Source organism: Bufo bufo, chromosome 10, assembly GCF_905171765.1.
Source record: "Bufo bufo chromosome 10, aBufBuf1.1, whole genome shotgun sequence".
NCBI classification, from domain to species: domain Eukaryota; kingdom Metazoa; phylum Chordata; class Amphibia; order Anura; family Bufonidae; genus Bufo; species Bufo bufo.
Window position 1 is genome coordinate 84701652 of NC_053398.1, and position 24235 is coordinate 84725886.

The 24235-nt window shown below is 46.7% G+C and overlaps 1 protein-coding gene across 3 annotated transcripts in view; it reads right to left on the reverse strand.

The window, feature by feature from the left end:
* VRK3 (VRK serine/threonine kinase 3) overlaps nucleotides 1-23967 on the reverse strand; it is a 244157-nt gene extending 220190 nt beyond the window's left edge. For all 3 annotated transcript variants that reach the window (XR_005774582.1, XM_040410144.1, XM_040410143.1), the window contains exons 1-2: nucleotides 23825-23967; nucleotides 2982-3124 (exon numbers count right to left, since the gene is read on the reverse strand). Coding sequence is in view for 2 of the 3 variants with exons in the window: in XM_040410144.1 (XP_040266078.1) it covers nucleotides 2982-3123 (142 nt within the window). In the remaining variant the exon portion in view is untranslated. The remainder of the gene's footprint in view (nucleotides 1-2981; nucleotides 3125-23824) is intronic.
* Nucleotides 23968-24235: the final 268 nt, after the last annotated feature.

The window sequence follows — 24235 nt, forward strand, 5'->3', positions numbered from 1 at the left end:
ATGCTAATATCTGTAAAGCGCTGCGGAATATAGTAGCACTATATAAGTGCATAAAATAAAATAATAAAAAAATAATAATAAAAGAGTGATGCGAATCGCGATGATGCAGATTGAACTAAACACTTGGCGGTTGAGACTGGAGCTGTCAGTGTCTCCAACAGCATCTGGATAAGTGGCTGATTAGACAACGTACATGCCGGGAACCTTCTGTCAGTGATAAACCAGTGAGCTGGGAGCAGACTCCCTGGAGTGATACAATACTATCACACAATAGCAACATTGTTGCACTGTCGATGGGAAACATTTCAAGCAAATTGCTAAATTAAGCTTATATTACACGTACAGATAATCGTTCAGATCATTGCTAACAAGCGTTCATATGAAGGCTTGTTAGCGATCTGGCAGTGTAATACTACCGCCGATTAACCGAACGAGTAATGAACAAGCAACTCATTCATCAAGAAATTGGAATCTTTCAGCAGGTTGAAAAATTATCGCTTGCTAGCGGCAGATCATGCCGTGTAATCACAATCTGCTGCCAGCAAAACAGTGATTCAGTATAGGGGCGAGAGATGGCATTAGCGATTGCTCCTCCCCATAATGAAGAGAAGATGGCTGCATGTAATAGCAGTAGTCTCCAGCCAGCGAGCAGGCGGCTGCCGGGAAGGAAGCTCCTTGAAGATCTGTGCGTCTAATATAAGCCTAAGGCCTCATGCACACGACCGCTGTTTGGCAACGCATCCATTGCTCCATTCCATGGCAAGTCCTATTCTTGTCTGTTTTGCAGACAAGAACAGGCACTTCTATAATGGGCGGGCCGTTCCGTTCCGCAAATTGCCGGACCTCAAAACACGGCGCGGTCGTGTGCATGAGACCTTACACAAACAGGATCTTGAGCTCAGTCGCACACAACCAAGTCCCAGTGAGCGAAAAACTAGGTGTCTGTGCTAACTGGGAGCAATGCCTTGGAGACTACTCAAACAAAACAATAGCTGAGGCTCCACAGTGTTTTCTGTAGCTGGTCTCCCTAAGATCTGCTGTTCTTTTGTTTGAGTAGTCTCCAAGGCATTGCTCCCAGTTAGCCAGAATCCTACTCCACACTGATGAGGGGCAACACCCCGAAACAGCTGTCTGTGGATGGATAACTGGCTTAGCTCTTCTTGTCACATCCTTAAGGCTTGTAAAAGAGCTGGATCTTGACATAGGGGTCACTTAATATGGTGGCCTCTATAATTTGGTGATCTCTATAATGGGAACACCCATTTGCTGGGTTTTCCTTCCTTTGAGGGATATCTGGCTATCACTGTGTTGAAGACCCATAACTGGGGCTCCATGGTTATTTTGCATTTTATTGTTTCCCAGGGAGCGTTGCACTTTGGATTGCTGTGTTGAGACTCTTAAATGAGGGTCCATGGTGGTTTTTGTAGCTGGTCTCCCTAAGATCAGATATTGTTCTGTTATTATTAGGGAAGTGAATGAGAAACCTGAACTGCTGGACTGGAAACCAAATCCAGGATCTGTTTTGGATCCCATGACAGTCCAATTTGAGTATGGAGCCCTCGTGGTGAGCGCTTCAATCCTTCCTTTGCTGTGGAGTGATACCCTGCCTTAACTGCTGGTATGACGATCTGGGGAGTCATCACATACAACAGTCACCTCCAGTGGTGATACATGGGACAATAATAGGTCAGCCATAATGTGCAGAAAAGCCTAAGGCCACATATGATGCCTCTCATGGCGGGGCTTTCAACTGGCATTTTTCAGCAGGATACCCATGCTCACCCACATACATCAAGGGTTTCCCAGGAATGTCCCCACCAAATTACAACACAAACTTTTGTGTGCTGAAAATTACATGTACTCCAAATCGGTACCACTAAAAACTACAGCTAGCCCCACAAAACTCACACACAGCTCCATGGATGGAAAAGTAAAAAAGTTATGAAAAGCAGAATATGGCAACACAACTACTTTCTTTTTCAGTTTGCAAAATGAAACAAAAACTGCATACAATTGATATCAATGTAATCATACTGACCAGCAGAATAACGTTAACAGCATTTGTACAGCACAGTGACACCAGAAAAACTGCTCTTATACAACTTTGTAAAAAGAAATAGAAAATGCATGGATCTAAAGCTAGACACACACGAGGAGTTCAATGCAATCAACTCGGCTGCGTCTGTCAGTGAGAGGTCCCGTTCTGGTTTCTGCTCATATGACAGGATTCCACAGCATAAGGCTACATGCACACGACTGTATGTGTTTTGTGGTCCGCAAATTGCAGATCCGAAAAAAAAACAAAAAAAAACGGATGACATCCGTATGCCATCTGTTTTTTTTTTTTTTTGCGGATCCATTTAACAATGCCTAAAACGAACAAGAATAGGACACGTTATATTTTTTTTTTGAGGGGCTACGTAACGGACATACGGATGCGGAGAGCATACGGTGTAATCGGTCTGCATCCTATCCGCAAAACAAAAAAGGAATGGACATGGAAACAAACAACGTTCGTGTGCATGTAGCCTCATACTGATGTATAATGCTGTGTAACCCGAGAGAGTGCCAAAATCTACTGAATTACACTAACATAATGCTGTCAGTGTAATACAATACATTCCAGGACTCTGTCAGAAGAGAAGAGGCCAGAATGGGACCTCTAACTGACACACGCTGCAAGATTATAACATTGCACTCGCTTGTGTTTGTTTAGCCTTAGTGTACATGGCAGGGATGGAAAAAAAAAAAGTCACAGCCAAAATGGTTGTGAGTAGGAGTTTATTTTTAATAAAAGAAAATCCCCACCAAATCATTGTCTTAAACTTTATCAACAATTTAATTGATTGATTTCTATAGGATTACATTCTGTATTACCACAGAGCAATTTCCAATCCGAGTAGGACAAATGTAAAGATTACCTTTAAATGAATGTAACTAATAGATGTAGAGAAACTGTGAAGTAACCCTTCAGTCCGTACCTGATTGAGGAGAACGTTCATTGTCTAAACCAGCCCCAGACACTGTAGCTTCATCTCTAGGAAATTTTAACCCACAATTTGGGCAAAAGTTGTAGTCATCCTTTGCTTTATTCCCACATTGAGGGCAAAAATTTATGTTCATTCTGCAAATAAAGAAAATAAAAATTATACAAAATGAGCTCTGAAAAAGAATATCCTGTAAATATCTTAAAATGCTGGAGCCCTATCAATCCTCAGAACAAAGTTCAAGTGTACAGTAACTGTCATATAACAGCTAGGCATGTATACCTGAGTTAGTCTGTCAATGATTGTCAAAAGATATGTAATTACCTTATAATAACAGGTTTTATTAATGTCTCCTGTCCCTTTCCACTGCTCCCTTAAAAGACAGTTGCTATGGCTCATCTGTCTCCGGCTAAGGCTACTTTCACACTGGCGTTTTGGTTTCCGTTTGGGAGATCCGTTAAGGGCTCTCATAAGTGGTCCAAAACGGATCAGTTTTGCCCTAATACATTCTGAATGGAAAAGGATCTTCTCAGAACGCATCAGTTTGCATTAGTTCAGTCTCCATTCCGTTTTGGAGGCGGACACCAAAACGTTGCTTGCAGTGTTTTGGTGTCCGTCTGACGTAACTGAGCCAAATGGATCCGTCCTGACACACAATGTAAGTCAATGGGGACAGATCAGTTTTCACTGACACAATCTGGCAAAATAGAAAACGGATCCGTCCTCCATTGACTTTCAATGGTGTTCAAGACGGCTCCGTCTTGGCTATGTTAAAGATAATACAAACGGATCCGTTCTGAATGGATGCATGCGGTTGTATTATCTGAACGGATCGCACCAAACGCGGGTGTGAAAGTAGGTTGATGAATTGTGGTTTTTATAGTCCATGCATGTATGCACTTTGTCCCTTGTATAATGAGGGTCTTCAAATAAAAAAGAGAAGAAAAGGAGAAAGATAAGAGTAACAAAGGGGGAGTAAGAGAAAAGGGTCAAAGGGATATAAGCTTTTGTATGCACTATTTTTTTATTAGCTTTATTATGAATTTTTCCTTTTTGTTATGTGATGTTTTGATCTATGGGCCATGTCTGGTGATACTATATTGAAGATTGTATAAGGTCAAAGGATGATTCACCTGAGGGTTTTGAGAATAGGGACTGAAGGACCTTTGAAATGATCACGTGACGTCGATGTCATGATCAGCTGACTAGCCGGTGATCACACGGTCTCACTATATTAGGATTGCACAAGGTCCTAAGATGACTTATTTGAGGATATTTAGAACAGTGACCGAAGGACCTTTGAGTTGATCATGTGATAGTGATGTCAAGATCAGGTGATTAGCTTGTGATCACATGGTTGGGGGTGACGCGGCCGACGCATGCGCTATGTGGCTGCCGTCCGGACGTGCTCCAATGACGTTGCTTGGTTTAGGCGACGGGAAGGCGCTGAAGGAGGCAGCCACACATCATGGACGAGACCGCGCCAGAACCTCCCACAACACAGGCGATTGTGATAGTTAAACAATTGATTCCCCTCCTCTCTGGCCTATATATGCCCAGTGTGTCTTGGTGTTAAATGTACCTCCTGACGAAGCCTACGTGGCGAAACACGTGTCGAGGTTGAGGCATTTGGGGATCCATTGCCACCGCGAGCAGCAGCAATATGGGTATGTGATATGTAGACTTAGTTGATGTCTAGACTGGCGGAATTACCTAGTGTAAAGGAGTTACTATGATTATAGGCCCTGTCCATCAGTTATACAACAAGATATCGCCGTAGTCGGATATTCAACTTGAGCTCTAGACTGAGGAGGGTGAAAGGATGTTTTTGGATAATTATGTTAGAGATTTGATGTGATATATTACTATTATTGTTATCCATTATTAACTTGATTGTCACCCGACTCTTTATCATTTTGTAAACCGCGGCTGCTCAAGGTGCGATTTTCCTCCAATGCGATTCTCTGCATTGTTGAGCCCATTTTTTAGAGGCTCGTTTTTCTATATCCCATCCCTTTTGACTACAAGTGATATTTATTGTTTGATGTAATTCAATAAAATTATTAATTTATATATAAACAGTATCCTCATTTCTGCTGCCTTATGTTTTTTTCTGAGGATTGATGTGTTGCTGTAGGTTTAAATGATTTTCAAGCTTCTCCATAAAAGCCAAACATAAAATATATGACACTGGAAGAATGGCTAATATCAACTACATAGGTGATATTCTTTCACGATATTCAATAATAAGACTCACGAGCTGGAAAATAGTTGGGATATATTTCAGATCAGAAGATTATAGAATTTCTTACTCATTTGGAAGCAGCCGTGCATGAACTCTAAGGGGGTCATTTACTATACAAAAATATGCCTAAATTAGGCGCATTTTAGGTGCACATGGCGACACAGTTAGTTGCGCTGCTATCTGTGACTTCGCCCCGCTCACACCAGGTCTAAAATTTTGGGTGTGGCGTGGGCGGTCCGGCAGGCCCGTCTTATTTGCCATTTTCTACGGCTGTTGTAGAGGTAGAAAATGGTCTAAATGTAAGAGAGCTCAGAACTGGTGCTGGATGCGCCAAAGTTATGGAGAGGTTGGCACCTCTTCATAACGTTGGCGAATCCACCGCCAGCACAGGGTCTTTTTTAAGACCGGCGTCCAAAACACCGTTCTTAATAAATGTGCCCCTAAGTCTTTATTGCCTGACCAGCCTGTTTACTACTACGATATCGATTGAGTGCATAGAGCCCTAAGGGTACGGCCACACGGTTAGGTTTCCGGATACAGTTTTGGAGCCCAAAACCACTGGTGATTTATAAAAAAATAAAATAAAAAAATATATAAAAAAAATAAATAAAAAAAGCCCTTTATGCTTTCTTTTCTTTTGTGGTCTACTCCTGATTTTGCCTACAGAAACCTGACTATTCTAGCATCGTGGGTCATGCTAGAGAGGCTCGCCCCTGTCACCGCCTGCCATTGGTGATACCTCCTAAAATAGTTATTACTTAACATTTCTCATGTCTACTTCATGTTTGAATAATTTTGTAAATGACATTCAATTTTTTTGGGACGTTAGAAGGCTTAGAAGAGAATCTTAACATTTTTAAGAAGATTTCCAATACCCACTTTTTAAGGACCAGCTCAGGTCTGAAGTCACTTTGTGAGGCTTACATAATAGAAACCACACATAAATGGCCCCATTTAAAAAAAAACTACACCCCTCAAGGTATTTAAAACTTTCTTAACCCTTTAAGAGTTCCACAAGAATTAAAGGAAAATGGAGATAAAACTTCAGAATTTCACTTTTTTGGCAGATTTTCCATTTTAATCAATTTTTTCCAGTAAGAAAGCAAGGGTTAACAGCCAAACAAAACTCAATATTTATTATCCTGATTCTGTATTTCACAGAAACACCCCATATGTGGTCGTAAACTGCTGTACGGGCACACGGCAGGGTGCAGAAGGAAAGGAACACTATACAGTTTTTGGAAGGCAGGTTTCAATGGGATAATTTTAAGTTGCTATGTCACATTTGAAGACCCCCTGATGCACAACTAGAGTAGAAACTCCAAAAAAGTGACCCCAATTTGAAAACTGAACTATTTTAGGGTACATATGATATTGCTCAATATTACACTTTGTGAGGCAAGGTAACAAAAAATAGCTGTTTTTGCACCGTTTCTATTTTTTGGTATTTACAATGTTCATCTGACAGGATAGATCATGTGGTATTTTTATAGAGCAAGTTGTTGCGGACACGACAATACCAAATATGACTATTTTTTTGGTGGTTTGTTTTAGTTCAACATAATAAAGCATTTTTGAAAAAAAATAAAATAAATTTTTGTGTCTCCATATTCTTAACCCCTTAGGGACACAGCCTTATTTCACCTTAAGGACCAGGCCATTTTTTGCAAATCTGACCAGTGGTGATAACTTTAAAACGCCTTGACTTATCCAGGCCATTCTAAGATTGTTTTTTCGTCACATATTGTACTTCATGACACTGGTAAAATGAAGTCAAAAAAATAATTTTTTTTGCATAAAAAATACCTAATTTACCAAACATTTGGAAAAATTTGCAAATTTCAAAGTTTCAGTTTCTCTACTTCTGTAATACATAGTAATACCCCTAAAAATTGTGATGACTTTACATTCCCCATATGTCTACTTCATGTTTGTATCATTTTGGGAATGATATTTTATTTTTTGGGGATGTTACAAGGCTTAGAAGTTTAGAAGCAAATCTTGAAATTTTTCAGAAATTTACAAAAACATAATTTTTAGGGACCACTACAGCTCTGAAGTCACTTTGCGAGGCTTACATAATAGAAACCACCCAAAAATGACCCCATTCTATAAACTACACCCCTCAAGGTATTCAAAACTGATTTTACAAACTTCGTTAACCCTTAAGGTGTTGCACAAGAGTTATTGGCAAATGGGGATGAAATTTGAGAATTTCATTTTTTTGCCTAATTTTCCATTTTAACCTATTTTTTCCACTAACAAAGCAAGGGTTAACAGCCAAACAAGACTATCTTTATTGCCCTGACTCTGCCGTTTACAGAAACACCCTTATATGTGGCCGTAAACTACTGACCCGGGGACAGGAAACAACACTGACTTAGGTAAGGAGAGGAGGCCTTTTAGGCTGCGTTCACACGGGCGAGATTTCCGCGCGGGTGCAATGCGGTAGGTGAACGCATTGCACCCGCACTGAATCTGGACCCATTCATTTCAATGGGGCTGTTCAGATGAGCGATGATTTTCACGCATCACTTATGCGTTGCGTGAAAATCGCAGCATGCTCTATATTCTGCGTTTTTCACGCAACGCAGGCCCCATAGAAGTGAATGGGGTTGCGTGAAAATCGCATGCATCCGCAAGCAAGTGCGGATGCGGTGCGATTTTCACGCACGGTTGCTAGGTGACTGTCTATACACTGTATTATTTTCCCTTATAACATGGTTATAAAAGGGAAAATAATAGCATTCTGAATACAGAATGCTTAGTAGGTGATCAATTGAGGGTTAAAAAATAAAAAAAAATTAACTCACCTTGTCCTCTTGTTCGCGTAGTTCTCCCGGTCTTTAGTTCTTTAAAAAGATGAACTATGGGCTAAAGGACCTTTGGTGACGTCAGATCACATGCTCCAATCACAGGATCCATCACCGCGGTGATGGACCCTGTGATTGGAGCATGTGATCTGACGTCACCAAAGGTCCTTTAGCCCATAGTTCATCTTTTGAGAAGTAAAGAAGAGACCGGGACTTACGCGAACAAACGGAGAAGGTGAGTTAATTTTTTTTATTTTTTTTAACCCTCAACTGATCACTTACTATGCATTCTGTTTTCAGAATGCTATTATTTTCCCTTATAACCATGTTATAAGGGAAAATAATAACATCTACACAACACCGAACCCAAACCTGAACTTCTGTGAAGAAGTTCGGGTCTGGGTACCACAGTCGGATTTTTATCACGCGCGTGCAAAACACATTGCACACGCACGATAAAAACTGAACATCGGAACGCAATCGCAGTCAAAACTGACTGCAATTGCATTCCTACTCGCGCGGGTTTGCCGCAACACACCGGGACGCATCCGGAACTAATCCGGACACGCTCGTGTGAACCCAGCCTTATGCTTCAAGCTTCCGTGTTATTTCCTGTCCTGGGGCGGGGACACCCTCCTGTTGAGTGCCGTTGGGGAGGCGCCGGGAAAGTATTAATTTACTGAGAGAGAGAGAGTAGTGGATGCATGGAATAGCCTTCCTGCAGAAGTGGTAGCTGCAAATACAGTGAAGCAGTTTAAGCATGCATGGGATAGGCATAAGGCCATCCTTCATATAAGATAGGGCCAGGGGCTATTCATAGTATTCAGTATATTGGGCAGACTAGAAGGGCCAAATGTTTTTTATCTGCCGACACATTCTATGTTTCTATGTAAATGAATGGTTCTGTATACAGTCCGGAAAAAAAAACGGAACGGGCACGAAAAGAAAACACATTCATGTGCATGAGGTGGAACATGGATGTGAGCTCCTATGCTGGTGCAACCAGATGTGTCACAGCCATTCATTGTGGAAGTTGATGAATCCGAGGTAGGGGTAGGAGCAGTCTTGTCGCAGGGTCCTTTACCTAGTAAATGGCGCCCATGTGCATTCTGCAGAAAGGAATTATGACATGGGTAATAGAGAGTTGCTGGCAATTAAGTTGGCTTTTGAGGAGTGGCGTCATTGGTTGGAAGGAGCAATTCATTCCTTTACAGTGCTTACTGATCGGAAGATCCTGGTCCGATATTGTCTGAAGGGGTAGCTATATCCGCCCTATATCCCGACCTTGAGACAGAGGTGTTGGAAGCCCAGGGAGATGCATCGAATTCTTGTCCTCCGGGGAAGTTAGTTGTTCCTTCTGAATTACGTCACAAGGTGTTCGAGGTACATCACTGTACGGGTCTCACAGGACACCCTGGGAGCAGATCTACTGCTGATCTCATCTCCCCTAGATTCTGGTGGCCGGGGTTGCGTAAGTGTGTTGAGCACTATGTGTCTGCTTGTAGTACTTGTGCACATGCTAAGGGGACACACTCAGCCTTCAGGATCCTTACTTCCGTTGCCCATCCTGTCCTGACCTTGGACTCATTTTATCACAGATTTACCAAATTCTTCAGGAAAAACTGTGATTTTGGTGGTGGTGCTTTAGTAAAATGGCACACTTTATAGCATTGCCAGTTCTACCTAATGCTAAAACTCTGGCATAAGTGTTGGTCAATAACATTGTGAAATTACAAGGTATTCCTTCTGATGTGCCGTTTGCAAATTCTGAAAGGCGTTCTGTACTCGTCTGGGAGTACAATTGTCCTTTTCAGGCTTTCATCCTCAGTCGAACAGACAGATGGAATGCACTTATCAGACTCTGGAGACTTATTTGAGATGTTTTGTCTTGGAAAACCAGGAGGAGTGAACTTCATTTTTGTCTTTAGCCGAGTTTGCCATAAATAATCGTAGACAGGAGTCCACTGATAAGTCGCCGTTTTTTGGGGCATATTGGTTCCACCCACAATTTGGCACATTTTCTGGTACAGAGACTTCTGGTACACCTGAAGAGGAATGATTTTCCTCTTCTTTGTCATCTATTTGGCAAAAAATTCTAAATAATCTAAAAAAAAAACAAGCAACAAGTATAAACATATGGCTGACAAGAGACGTATGAATGAGCCGGACCTAATAGTGAGTGATTCTGTGTGGATGTCCGCAAGAAACATTAAGTTGAAAGTACCTTCTTGGAAGTTGGGTTCAAGGTTTATTGGTCCATATAAGATCACTGCCATTATTAACCCGGTAGCCTTTCGTCTTGAACTTCCTCAGTCTCTGAAAATTCATAATGTGATCCACAAGTCGTTGTTGAAAAGATATGTCGAACCGTCCTCCTTGCCTCCCGCTCCTGTCATGGTGGACGGTAATCTGGAATTTCAGATCGCCAGGATAGTGGACTCCCGAATTCTTCGTAGATCCCTCCAGTATCTCGTTCACTGGAATGGTTATGGACCAGAGTAGAGGATGTGGGTTCCAGCGGCAGACGTTAATGCTAGTCGTCTGGTAAAAGCCTTTCACAGAGCTCATCCGGATAAAGCCGGTCTTGGGTGTCCGGAGGCCACCCGTAGAAGAGGGGTATTGTCACGGTCTCTCCCGTGACAGGGGTCAGAAGATCTAAGAGACTGGCTGCATGTGATGTGATCTGACAGCCTCTCTGGTTTTACTTGTTTCTGTGTTGTTGCTGGTTATGACCACACCTCTTGTCTCAGGTGTAATTTAAGTGGTCATTCCAACTCCTCTATTTAGTTTGGTCTCACTCATCATGCTATGCGGTTGATAGCTCCGTTCTGGTTGTGTAAGTGCTGGTGTTTGGTTCTCCACTGAGTTCCTGCTCTTCCGCTTACTTCGGAGTTAAGTGTCTTTTTCCCATTTCTTGTTTGTTGCATTCCCCTATCTTTTGGTATTAGGCCTGAGGGAGTCTCCTGTTCCTTCAGCTGGGAAGGACCAGGTCATATTTTGTCCTGACACTATTTCCAGGGCCCTTTAGGGTCAGATAGGGTTCTAGGTTCTTGCATATGAACATTCTTACCATCAAGGTCTGTTCATACTGATAGTAGTCAGGGCTCAGTTTAGGGATTCACTAGGTGGTGACCTTTCCCCTTTCCCTAGTTTCCAGGCCTAGTACCTTCTCCCTTCCCTCCTGTGTTCGGTGTGGAGTTTACCACCCACACCGCGTCGTTACATAATATTCCTCGCTCACTCCAGGTCTAAAAAAGCTGCGTGGCGTGAGCGGGTAAGGGGGAGTTCAGGCAGGCCCATCATTTATAATTTTCTACGTTTGGTTTAGGCGTAGAAAATGGTCTAAATGTAAGCTAGCCGGCGTCTCTACAAACCTTCGGCAATCCACCGCTAGAGCAGGGGCTTTATTAGGACCGGCGTTATAAACCCCCTTAGAGAATATTCCACCCAGGACTTGGATGCATGAGATTCATTTGAATTTCAAGGCACTATAAACTATAGGTAAGGTCCGTTTCACTTCTGGGGTGGCAAAACTATAGGTACATTTTGGCAAACCCAATCTTAGTGAAGAATGATAACAGGTGGTGGACTGCTACAGAGCTAGTGTGGTAGGAGGCAGTGGCGGAACTAGAAATGACTGGCCCCACTGTATATTTTTGAATGATCCACTCCCCCCAGCAATTTCATTGTAACCTCCACCTGTGTAACCCTCACTCCTGCAGCTGGAAAAGATCGCTCTCTCAGACCAGGCCAGGCAGCAGCTCCATCCGATTCCTACACGTATACATACTGTATGTTGTCATGTCACTGTATAATACTGTTGAGGGGGCTTGAACAATACAATCTTTTGTTAACCCCCCCTCCCGGGTAGGCCCCTTCTGATTTTGGGGCCCATAGCAGCCACTTTCACTGTATGCTACAATATACTACTGCAAGGATGTCCACGATGCTCCAGATGTAGTACAGTAGGGGACAAGATGAGGTATGCTCCAGCTGCAGTACGTTGTGGAGGTACTGAGGTATGCTCCAGTACATTGTGGAGGTAATACGAGGTATGCTTCAGCTGTAGTACACTGTGGAGGTACTATGAGGTATGCTCCAGCTGTAGTACACTGTGGAAGTGCTATGAGGTATGCTCCAACTCCAGCACATTGCGGAGGTACTATGAGTAGTGTTGAGAAAATTCTGTTTTCAAGTTCGGCGTACAAGGTTCAGAATATCTAAGAATTCCGTTATGGAAGTTATGGTCTGTGGTAGCGGAATCCATAATGGAATTCTTAGATAACGCGAACCATGTACGCCAAACTTGAAAACAGAAGTTCGCTCATGCCTAACTATGAGGTATGCTCCAACTGTGGAGGTACTATGAGGTACACACCAGCTGTAGGAAATTGTGGCGGTACAATAAGGTATGCTCCAGCTGAAGTACACTGTGGAAGAACTATGATGTATGCTCCATCTGCAGTACATTGTGAGGGTACAATGAGATATGCTCCAGCTGTAGTACACTGTGGAGGTACTATGAGGTATACTCTAGCTTTAGTACACTGTGGAGGTACTATGAGGTATACTCCAGCTGTAGTACATTGTGGAGGTACTATGAGGTATACTCCAGCTGTAGTACACTGTGGAGGTACTATGAGGTATGCTCCAGCTTAGGGATCGACCGATATTGATTTTTTTAGAGCAGATACCGATAACCTGTGAACTATCAGGCCGATAGCCGATAATTTATACCGATATTCTGTGAATTTTCATTTTTGAAAAAAATAAATTCCTACACAAATCTGCTGAAAATGAATGTTTATTGTTAACGTGTATTTTTTTTTTGGTAAATCTTTCTTTTTCATGTCTACTTAATATTTTGGTGTTTTTTTTTTTTTTTACTAACTTTTAGTCCCCTTAGGGACTAGAACCCTTGTCCTATTCACCCTGATAGAGCTCTATCAGGGTGAATAGGACCTCAAACTGTCCCTGCTGCCCTGTGCAGACAGCAGCAGGAAGCTGACTATGGCAGACAGGACTTCAATAGCGTCCTGGCTGCCATGGTAACCGATCGGAGCCCCAGGCTGACACTGCTGGGGCTCCGATGGGAACTGCCACTGAGGAGGAGGGGAGATGGTACCCTGTGGCCACTGCCACCAATGATTAATACTGGGGGGCTTGGGTGGGGGGGGGGCGCACTGCGCCACCAATGTCTAATACTGGGGTTGGGGGGGGAAGGAGGGCGCACTGCGCCACCAATGAGTTTAACTCTCTAATTAATTCATATACAGGAGTTCGGCACCTGAGGGGTTAACTACCGCAGATCGCAGCTACTTGTCATAGAGGTCGGGAGCCGGCTATGTGATTCTGCAGCCAGCACCCGCCTCCTGTATATAAATTAATGAGAGTTATCTTCATTGGCGGCGCAGTGGCCACAGCCCCGCCCTTCCTCTTGTCCTCTCTCCTCTCATTGGTGGCAGCAGCGGCACAGGGGGAGGGAGACTGCTTCCTTCTCCCCTGTGCTGCTGAGGGAACACGGATCGCGCTGACAGCAGCGCAATCTGTTTTCCCGATTTCTTATTGGAATATCGGCAAAATAGATGCCGATACCGATAACTTTCAAAATCCTGAATATTAGCCGATACTATTGGTAAAACCGATAATCGGTCGATCCCTAATCCAGCTGTAGTACACTGTGGAGATACTATGAAGTATGCTCCAGCTGCAGTACACTGTGGAGGTGCTATGAGGTATGCTCCAGCTGTAGTACACTGTGGAGGTGCTATGAGGTATGCTCCAGCTGTAGTACACTGTGGAGGTGCTATGAGGTATGCTCCAGCTGTAGTACACTGTGGAGGTAATATGAAGTATGCTCCAGCTGTAGTACACTGTGGAGGTGCTATGAGGTATGCTCCAGCTGTAGTACACTGTGGAGGTGCTATGAGGTATGCTCCAGCTGTAGTACACTGTGGAGGTGCTATGAGGTATGCTCCAGCTGCAGTACACTGTGGAGGTGCTATGAGGTATGCTCCAGCTGCAGTACACTGTGGAGGTGCTATGAGGTATGCTCCAGCTGCAGTACACTGTGGAGGTGCTATGAGGTATGCTCCAGCTGCAGTACACTGTGGAGGTGCTATGAGGTATGCTCCAGCTGTAGTACACTGTGGAGGTACTATGAGGTATGCTCCAGCTGCAGTACACTGTGGAGGTACTATGAGGTATACTCCAGCTGTAGTACACTGTGGAGGTACTATGAGGTATACTCAAGCTGTATTACACTGTGGAGGTACTATGAAGTATGCTCCAGCTGCAGTACACTGTGGAGGTACTATGAAGTATATAAATAGGTAGATAAATCAGGCCTGAGGAACGACTGCGGCGCGAAACGGCCATCGCCACAAATGTTACAATTTTATTCGTGGAATAAAGAATACGGCCTCTTTCACATGGGCGTCCCGGATTTGCTCCGGGTGTGTCGCATGTGCATTGTGGGAAAACCACACGAGTAGGCACACAATTGCAGTCAGTTTTGACTGCGATTGCGTTCCGATGTTCAGTTTTTTTAGCGCGAGTGCAATGCATTTGCACGCGCGGGAGAAAAAACTGAATGTGGTACCCAGACCCGAACTCGGACTTCTTCACTGAAGTTCGGGTTAGGTGTTCTATTCATTTTATTATTTTCTCGTATAACATGGTTATAAAGGAAAATAATAGCATTCTTAATGCAGAATGCTTAGTAAAATGTTGCATGAGGGGTTAAAAAAAATTAAAAAAATAGATAAACTCACCTCATCCACTTGTTTGCGCAGCCGGCATCATCTTCTTTCAGGACCTGCAAAAGGACCTTTGATGACGTAATCACCACGTGGTGAGCGCGGTGACGTCAGCGCAGGTCCTGCTGAATGAAGATAGAAGATCCTTGTATCCAGGGGAGTACATAGAAATCATGGGGCCCCATGGCAAAAATCAGAATTGCCCCCCCCCTATAAAAAGTCCAATTATTAAATCTGATTAGTGAGGGTGCGGGATACATTAGGGGTTAAATAAAAGGTTAGGCTGTGTTCACATCACGTTTTTGCCATACATTTTTACGTATATGTTGGGGGGCGGGGGGAAAGAAAAGTTAAGAAACCAACACTTTTCTATCCTGCAGAGTCCAGTAGAAAAAACTTATATGTTAACATATACATTTTTCTTTCAAACTCTATGATGAAGGATGCCACTGTATGCTCGCTTATACTCCCGCTTACCTACTTGGCTGCTGGTGTCGCAGCGGCACCGCACGAACCGCTGCCAACCTGTAAATATCAATAGATATGACACCGCGCTCTTCCCAGCCTCTGCCAGCCCACTATCTCACACTGAAGGTGTCACCGACACACTTGCCAATAGATAACACAGGCTTATAGTGATTACCTGTTCCTTGGCGCGTCCTCTGTGTCTATTCCTTCTTCTTATGTGTGAACAGACGTGATGCTGGATGTCAGGCTAGGACAACTAGATTGCGGCTCACGCCCCGGCCGGTGGCGTGATGACGAGTGTATACTTCGTACCTCGCGCAGATAGTGACGTCACTATACAGACTTCAGCAGTCTGTATAATGACGTCACTATAAAGCATCATGTCAAGTCACACATAAGGAGAAGGAATAGACAGAGGAAGCGCCAAGGAACAGGTAATCACTATAAGGCCTCATACACACGACAGTATTTTGTCACGGTCCGCAAAACGGGGTTCCGTTGGTCCGTGACCGTTTTTTCATCCGTGGGTCTTCCTTGATTTTTGGAGGATCCACGGACATGAAAAAAGAGTCGTTTTGGTGTTCGCCTGGCCGTGCGGAGCCAAACGGATCCGTCCTGACTTACAATGCAAGTCAATGTGGACAGATCCGTTTGACGTTGACACAATATGGTACAATTGCAAACGGATCCGTCCCCCATTGACTTTCAATGTAAAGTCAGGAGTTAATATACCATAGGATCTGAGTTTTCTCCAATCCGATGGTATATTTTAACTTGAAGCGTCCCCATCACCATGGGAACGCCTCTATGTTAGAATATACCATCGGATTTGAGTTACATCGTGAAACTCATATCCGACAGTATATTCTAACACAGAGGCGTTCCCATAGTGATGGGGACGCTTCAAGTTAGAATATCCTACGAACTGTGTACATGACTGCCCCCTGCTGCTTGGCAGCACCCGATCTTTTACAGGGGGCTGTGATTTGCACAAATAACCTCTCAGGTGCCGCACCTAAAGGGTTAATTGTGCGTATCATAGCCCCCTGTAAGAGATCAGGTGCTGCCAGGCAGGAGGGGGCAGACCCCCCTCCCTCCTCAATATTATATTCATTGGTGGCCAGTGCAGTAGTGTCCTGGTTGCCATGGTTACCGATCGGAGCCCCAGCGATTAAACTGGGACTCCGATCGGAACTCTCCACTGCCACCAATGATGGGGGAACGTGATTTTAACTGAGGGGGGGGGGGGGAGGGGAGATGTGAGGCCGCACTGGCCACCAATGATGGGGGATTCGAAACGTGATTTTAACTGTGGGGGGGGGGGGGGGGAGGCCGCACTGGCCACCAATGAATATAATATTGGGGAGGGAGGGGGTCTGCCCCCTCCTGCCTGGCAGCACCTGATCTCTTACAGGGGTCTATGATACGCACAATTAACCCTTTAGGTGCGGCACCTGAGGGGTTAATTGTGCGGATCACAGCCCCCTGTAAAAGATCGGGTGCTGCCAGGCAGCAGGGGGCAGTCATGTACACAGTTCTCAGTATATTCTAACTTGAAGCGTCCCCATAACTATGGGAACGCCTCTGTGTTAGAATATACTGTCGGATATGAGTTTTCACAAAGTGAAAACTCATATCTGAAAAAGCTTTTATGCAGACGGATCTGCGATCCGTCTGTGTGAAAGTTGCCAACGGCCACGGATCACGGATGCCAATCTTGTGTGCATCCGTGTTTTTTCACGGACCCATTGACTTGAATGGGTCCGTGAACCGTTGTCCGTCAAAAAAATAGGACAGGTCCTATTTTTTTGACGGACAGGAAACACGGATCACGGCCGCGGATGAACAACGGTGCATTTTCCACGTTTTCAACGGACCCATTGAAACTCAATGGGTCCGCAGAAAATCACGGAAAATGGAACAACGGCCACGGATGCACACAACGGTCGTGTGCATGAGGCCTTAGCCTGTGTTATCTATTGGAAAGTGTGTCGGAGAGGCTGGGGAGAGCGCGGTGTCATATCTAGTTTTATTTATTTTTAGATAGGTGTAAAGCAGAAGAGAGCCTATAGGGTTAATTGCTGCAGCAGGCATGTCCACACTGGTCAATGTGACCCTTGGGACAGATCTTGTGCAGGTCCACAGCATTACATCTCTGTCTTTGTTATTAACAGGTGCAGAGCTGAGCAATTTTAGTCATGTCCCATCCTTTTACCTCAGAGGTCGTCTATCTGGAGCATCCAGCACATGCCTCAGGTCCCATAGGAAACAATACATATGCACTACAGTGAGCAGAGCTGAGGCTCCTGTCTGACCCTAACAGCTGTAAATTCAGTCACCCTGCAAACAGCCCCTGTCTCCTCACCTCGGCTCCTGCCCCGCTCTCCTCACCTCGGCTCCTGCCCCGCTCTCCTCACCTCGGCTCCTGCCCCGCTCTCCTCACCTCGGCTCCTGCCCCGCTCTCCTCACCTCGGCTCCTGCCCCGCTCTCCTCACCTCGGCTCCTGCCCCGCTCTCCTCACCTCGGCTCCTGCCCCGCTCTCCTCACCTCGGCTCCTGCCCCGCTCTCCTCACCTCGGCTCCTGCCCCGCTCTCCTCACCTCGGCTCCTGCCCCGCTCTCCTCACCTCGGCTCCTGCCCCGCTCTCCTCACCTCGGCTCCTGCCCCGCTCTCCTCACCTCGGCTCCTGCCCCGCTCTCCTCACCTCTGCTCCTGCCCCGCTCTCCTCACCTCTGCTCCTGCCCCGCTCTCCTCACCTCTGCTCCTGCCCCGCTCTCCTTACCTCTGCCCCGCTCTCCTCCTCACCTCTACTCCTGCCCCGCTCTCCTCTTCACCTCTGCTCCTGCCCTCCTCACCTCTGCTCCTGCCCCGCTCTCCTCAGCTCGGCTCCTGCCCCGCTCCCCTCAGCTCGGCTCCTGCCCCGCTCTCCTCAGCTCGGCTCCTGCCCCGCTCTCCTCAGCTCGGCTCCTGCCCCGCTCTCCTCAGCTCGGCTCCTGCCCCGCTCTCCTCAGCTCGGCTCCTGCCCCGCTCTCCTCACCTCTGCTCCTGCCCCGCTCTCCTCACCTCTGCTCCTGCCCCGCTCTCCTCAGCTCTGCTCCATCATATAGGTCTGCTAGCTGTGGGAGAAAACTTCCTCCAAAGACATCACAGAGGGGCGGGCACATCAGGCAGTGAGCTGCTACCTGATTGGAGGAAGCGGCTGCTCACTCTCCTCCCCCTCCTTCCTTCCAGCCCAGCGCTGCACATAGTGCCAAATGAAAATGTAAATATGTAATGGCACTGGGGTGGCAATGGGCCCCTCACTGACACTGTGCCAGGGGCTGCCGACCCAAACAGCCTATTATAATCAGCCATTGCCGGTATTTATTACCCTGTTTCCCCGAAAATAAGACAGTGTCTTATATTAATTTTTGCTCCAAAAGATGCGCTAGGTCTTATTTTCAGGGGATGTCTTATTTTTCCATGAAGAAAAATACGGTACACATTTATTGTTGAAAAAAAAAAAAGGAAATCAGGGTGGGGAGGGGGATCACTTAAAATGGCACAGGGGGATCAAAAGGGGGAATCAAAATGGTACAGGAGAATCAGAGGGGGGGATTACTATAGCATTTTAGTACCCCCTTCTGATCCTCCTGTGTCATTTTGATTCCCCCCTCTGAACACCCTGTGTCATTTTAAATGATCCTCCTCCCCACCTGATACCCTGTGTCATTTTGATTCCCCCCTCTGATCACCCTGTCATTTTAATTACCGTTTTGAGTCTCCCCCCCCCCCCATCTTCACCAGACATCCCCCACCTTCCATCAGATATCCCCCCCCCCCTACCTGTCACCCCGTCCCCTGTGTGTCCGTGCCAGCCAAGTTGTGAGACTCCATCAGGGCAGAGCGTGCAGCGGGCGGAAGAAGGCGGCAGCTTGTCCTGGTGGCGGCTGCGGTCAATCAGTGAGCTCCTTACATTCTGGGGTGGCTTGCTTTATAATCGGGAAGGCATTATGTCCGGCCGATGCTTTATAATCGGGAAGGCATTATGTCCGGCCGATGCTTTATAATCGGGAAGGCATTATGTCCGGCCGATGCTTTATAATCGGGAAGGCATTATGTCCGGCCGATGCTTTATAATCGGGAAGGCATTATGTCCGGCCGATGCTTTATAATCGGGAAGGTATTATGTCCGGCCGATGCTTTATAATCGGGAAGGCATTATGTCCGGCCGATGCTTTATAATCGGGAAGGCATTATGTCCGGCCGATGCTTTATAATCGGGAAGGCATTATGTCCGGCCGATGCTTTATAATCGGGGAGGCATTATGTCCGGCCGATGCTTTATAATCGGGAAGGCATTATGTCCGGCCGATGCTTTATAATCGGGAAGGCATTATGTCCGGCCGATGCTTTATAATCGGGAAGGTATTATGTCCGGCCGATGCTTTATAATCGGGAAGGTATTATGTCCGGCCGATGCTTTATAATCGGGAAGGCATTATGTCCGGCCGATGCTTTATAATCGGGAAGGCATTATGTCCGGCCGATGCTTTATAATCGGGAAGGCATTATGTCCGGCCGATGCTTTATAATCGGGAAGGCATTATGTCCGGCCGATGCTTTATAATCGGGAAGGCATTATGTCCGGCCGATGCTTTATAATCGGGAAGGCATTATGTCCGGCCGATGCTTTATAATCGGGGAGTCATTATGTCCGGCCGATGCTTTATAATCGGGGAGTCATTATGTCCGGCCGATGCTTTATAATCGGGGAGTCATTATGTCCGGCCGATGCTTTATAATCGGGGAGGCCTTATTTTCGGGGGGATGCTTTATTATCGGGGAGGCCTTAATTTCGGGGGGATGCCTTATATTACAGCGATAGGCAAAACTAGAGGTAGGTCTTATTTTCAGGGGATGTCTTATTTTCGGGGAAACACAGTATTTCTATTGATGCAGCGTGAATTCAGGTCGGAAAGGGGGCGGAGCCATGCAGCCTGGCCGGGCCCCATAGCCAGTGCGTGGTCTGCCTATATTGACGGTACGCCACTGGGAGGTACTATGAGGTATACTCCAGTACACTGTGGAGGTACTATGAGGTATACTCCAGGCGCAGTACACTGTGGAGGTACTATGAGGTATACTCCAGTACACTGTGGAGGTACTATGAGGTGTACTCCAGTACACTGTGGAGGTACTATGAGGTATACTCCAGTACACTGTGGAGGTACTATGAGGTATACTCCAGTACACTGTGGAGGTACTATGAGGTATACTCCAGTATACTGTGGAGGTACTATGAGGTATACTCCAGCTGCAGTACACTGTGGAGGTACTATGAGGTATACTCCAGCTGCAGTACACTGTGGAGGTACTATGAGGTATACTCCAGCTGCAGTACACTGTGGAGGTACTATGAGGTATACTCCAGGCGCAGTACACTGTGGAGGTACTATGAGGTATACTCCAGGCACAGTACACTGTGGAGGTACTATGAGGTATACTCCAGGCGCAGTACACTGTGGAGGTACTATGAGGTATACTCCAGTACACTGTGGAGGTACTATGAGGTGTACTCCAGGCGCAGTACACTGTGGAGGTACTATGAGGTGTACTCCAGGCGCAGTACACTGTGGAGGTACTATGAGGTGTACTCCAGGCGCAGTACACTGTGGAGGTACTATGAGGTGTACTCCAGGCGCAGTACACTGTGGAGGTACTATGAGGTGTACTCCAGGCGCAGTACACTGTGGAGGTACTATGAGGTGTACTCCAGGCGCAGTACACTGTGGAGGTACTATGAGGTGTACTCCAGGCGCAGTACACTGTGGAGGTACTATGAGGTGTACTCCAGGCGCAGTACACTGTGGAGGTACTATGAGGTGTACTCCAGGCGCAGTACACTGTGGAGGTACTATGAGGTGTACTCCAGGCGCAGTACACTGTGGAGGTACTATGAGGTGTACTCCAGGCGCAGTACACTGTGGAGGTACTATGAGGTGTACTCCAGGCGCAGTACACTGTGGAGGTACTATGAGGTGTACTCCAGGCGCAGTACACTGTGGAGGTACTATGAGGTGTACTCCAGGCGCAGTACACTGTGGAGGTACTATGAGGTGTACTCCAGGCGCAGTACACTGTGGAGGTACTATGAGGTGTACTCCAGGCGCAGTACACTGTGGAGGTACTATGAGGTGTACTCCAGGCGCAGTACACTGTGGAGGTACTATGAGGTGTACTCCAGGCGCAGTACACTGTGGAGGTACTATGAGGTGTACTCCAGGCGCAGTACACTGTGGAGGTACTATGAGGTGTACTCCAGGCGCAGTACACTGTGGAGGTACTATGAGGTGTACTCCAGGCGCAGTACACTGTGGAGGTACTATGAGGTGTACTCCAGGCGCAGTACACTGTGGAGGTACTATGAGGTGTACTCCAGGCGCAGTACACTGTGGAGGTACTATGAGGTGTACTCCAGGCGCAGTACACTGTGGAGGTACTATGAGGTGTACTCCAGGCGCAGTACACTGTGGAGGTACTATGAGGTGTACTCCAGGCGCAGTACACTGTGGAGGTACTATGAGGTGTACTCCAGGCGCAGTACACTGTGGAGGTACTATGAGGTGTACTCCAGGCGCAGTACACTGTGGAGGTACTATGAGGTGTACTCCAGGCGCAGTACACTGTGGAGGTACTATGAGGTGTACTCCAGGCGCAGTACACTGTGGAGGTACTATGAGGTGTACTCCAGGCGCAGTACACTGTGGAGGTACTATGAGGTGTACTCCAGGCGCAGTACACTGTGGAGGTACTATGAGGTGTACTCCAGGCGCAGTACACTGTGGAGGTACTATGAGGTGTACTCCAGGCGCAGTACACTGTGGAGGTACTATGAGGTGTACTCCAGGCGCAGTACACTGTGGAGGTACTATGAGGTGTACTCCAGGCGCAGTACACTGTGGAGGTACTATGAGGTGTACTCCAGGCGCAGTACACTGTGGAGGTACTATGAGGTGTACTCCAGGCGCAGTACACTGTGGAGGTACTATGAGGTGTACTCCAGGCGCAGTACACTGTGGAGGTACTATGAGGTGTACTCCAGGCGCAGTACACTGTGGAGGTACTATGAGGTGTACTCCAGGCGCAGTACACTGTGGAGGTACTATGAGGTGTACTCCAGGCGCAGTACACTGTGGAGGTACTATGAGGTGTACTCCAGGCGCAGTACACTGTGGAGGTACTATGAGGTGTACTCCAGGCGCAATACACTGTGGAGGTACTATGAGGTGTACTCCAGGCGCAGTACACTGTGGAGGTACTATGAGGTGTACTCCAGGCGCAGTACACTGTGGAGGTACTATGAGGTGTACTCCAGGCGCAGTACACTGTGGAGGTACTATGAGGTGTACTCCAGGCGCAGTCACTGTGGAGGTACTATGAGGTGTACTCCAGGCGCAGTACACTGTGGAGGTACTATGAAGTGTACTCCAGGCGCAGTACACTGTGGAGGTACTATGAGGTGTACTCCAGGCGCAGTACACTGTGGAGGTACTATGAGGTGTACTCCAGGCGCAGTACACTGTGGAGGTACTATGAGGTGTACTCCAGGCGCAGTACACTGTGGAGGTACTATGAGGTGTACTCCAGGCGCAGTACACTGTGGAGGTACTATGAGGTGTACTCCAGGCGCAGTACACTGTGGAGGTACTATGAGGTGTACTCCAGGCGCAGTACACTGTGGAGGTACTATGAGGTGTACTCCAGGCGCAGTACACTGTGGAGGTACTATGAGGTGTACTCCAGGCGCAGTACACTGTGGAGGTGCTATGAGGTGTACTCCAGGCGCAGTACACTGTGGAGGTACTATGAGGTGTACTCCAGGCGCAGTACACTGTGGAGGTACTATGAGGTGTACTCCAGGCGCAGTACACTGTGGAGGTACTATGAGGTGTACTCCAGGCGCAATACACTGTGGAGGTACTATGAGGTGTACTCCAGGCGCAGTACACTGTGGAGGTACTATGAGGTGTACTCCAGGCGCAGTACACTGTGGAGGTACTATGAGGTGTACTCCAGGCGCAGTACACTGTGGAGGTACTATGAGGTGTACTCCAGGCGCAGTCACTGTGGAGGTACTATGAGGTGTACTCCAGGCGCAGTACACTGTGGAGGTACTATGAAGTGTACTCCAGGCGCAGTACACTGTGGAGGTACTATGAGGTGTACTCCAGGCGCAGTACACTGTGGAGGTACTATGAGGTGTACTCCAGGCGCAGTACACTGTGGAGGTACTATGAGGTGTACTCCAGGTGCAGTACACTGTGGAGGTACTATGAGGTATGTTACTGAGGCACTACAGAGAGCTGCAGCAATATCCCAGAGGTCAGGTACAAGCAGGGAAATACTGTGGTACATCCAGGCCGCTGCCAGTGAGGTAGTCCTAGCAGCCAGGCAGTAGAGCAGAGACCCTCCACGTGCGAGTATATTACACAAGGTGCAGTACACGTGACTGCTAATACACACAAAACGTCAACCATGAAGACAGCAGCGACATCTGAACATAACCCTGTACCTGATAGCTCGTCAGCTCCCGGAGACAGCCGCCCAGCAATAAACACGACGGTGAAGAGCGTTATTGACACGTGACCCGAAGCCTGAGACAGAAACTGAAACCTGCGGGCATTGCAGATAACAGAGAACGCACCAGTGCGCCCTCTGCTGGCTAGAATCTGCAAACACTATTACACTGAAGTAGGAGGGAAGCACCATGTGATCGGGCTGTTTACAGAGCATCAGAGACATCTGAAGACCGCAACACAAATGCCTCTGACAGAGGGGGGCTCACATACAGTGGGATCGGACCCCCTTCCCAGACAAGTCAGCCCTCCGTTACAGGCTGCCCAGTGCTGGATTTAATTATATCCGCTGTGTCTATGCTGGAGAAAGTGTAGGAGGCCATATTCGATAAGGGAATACAGTAATG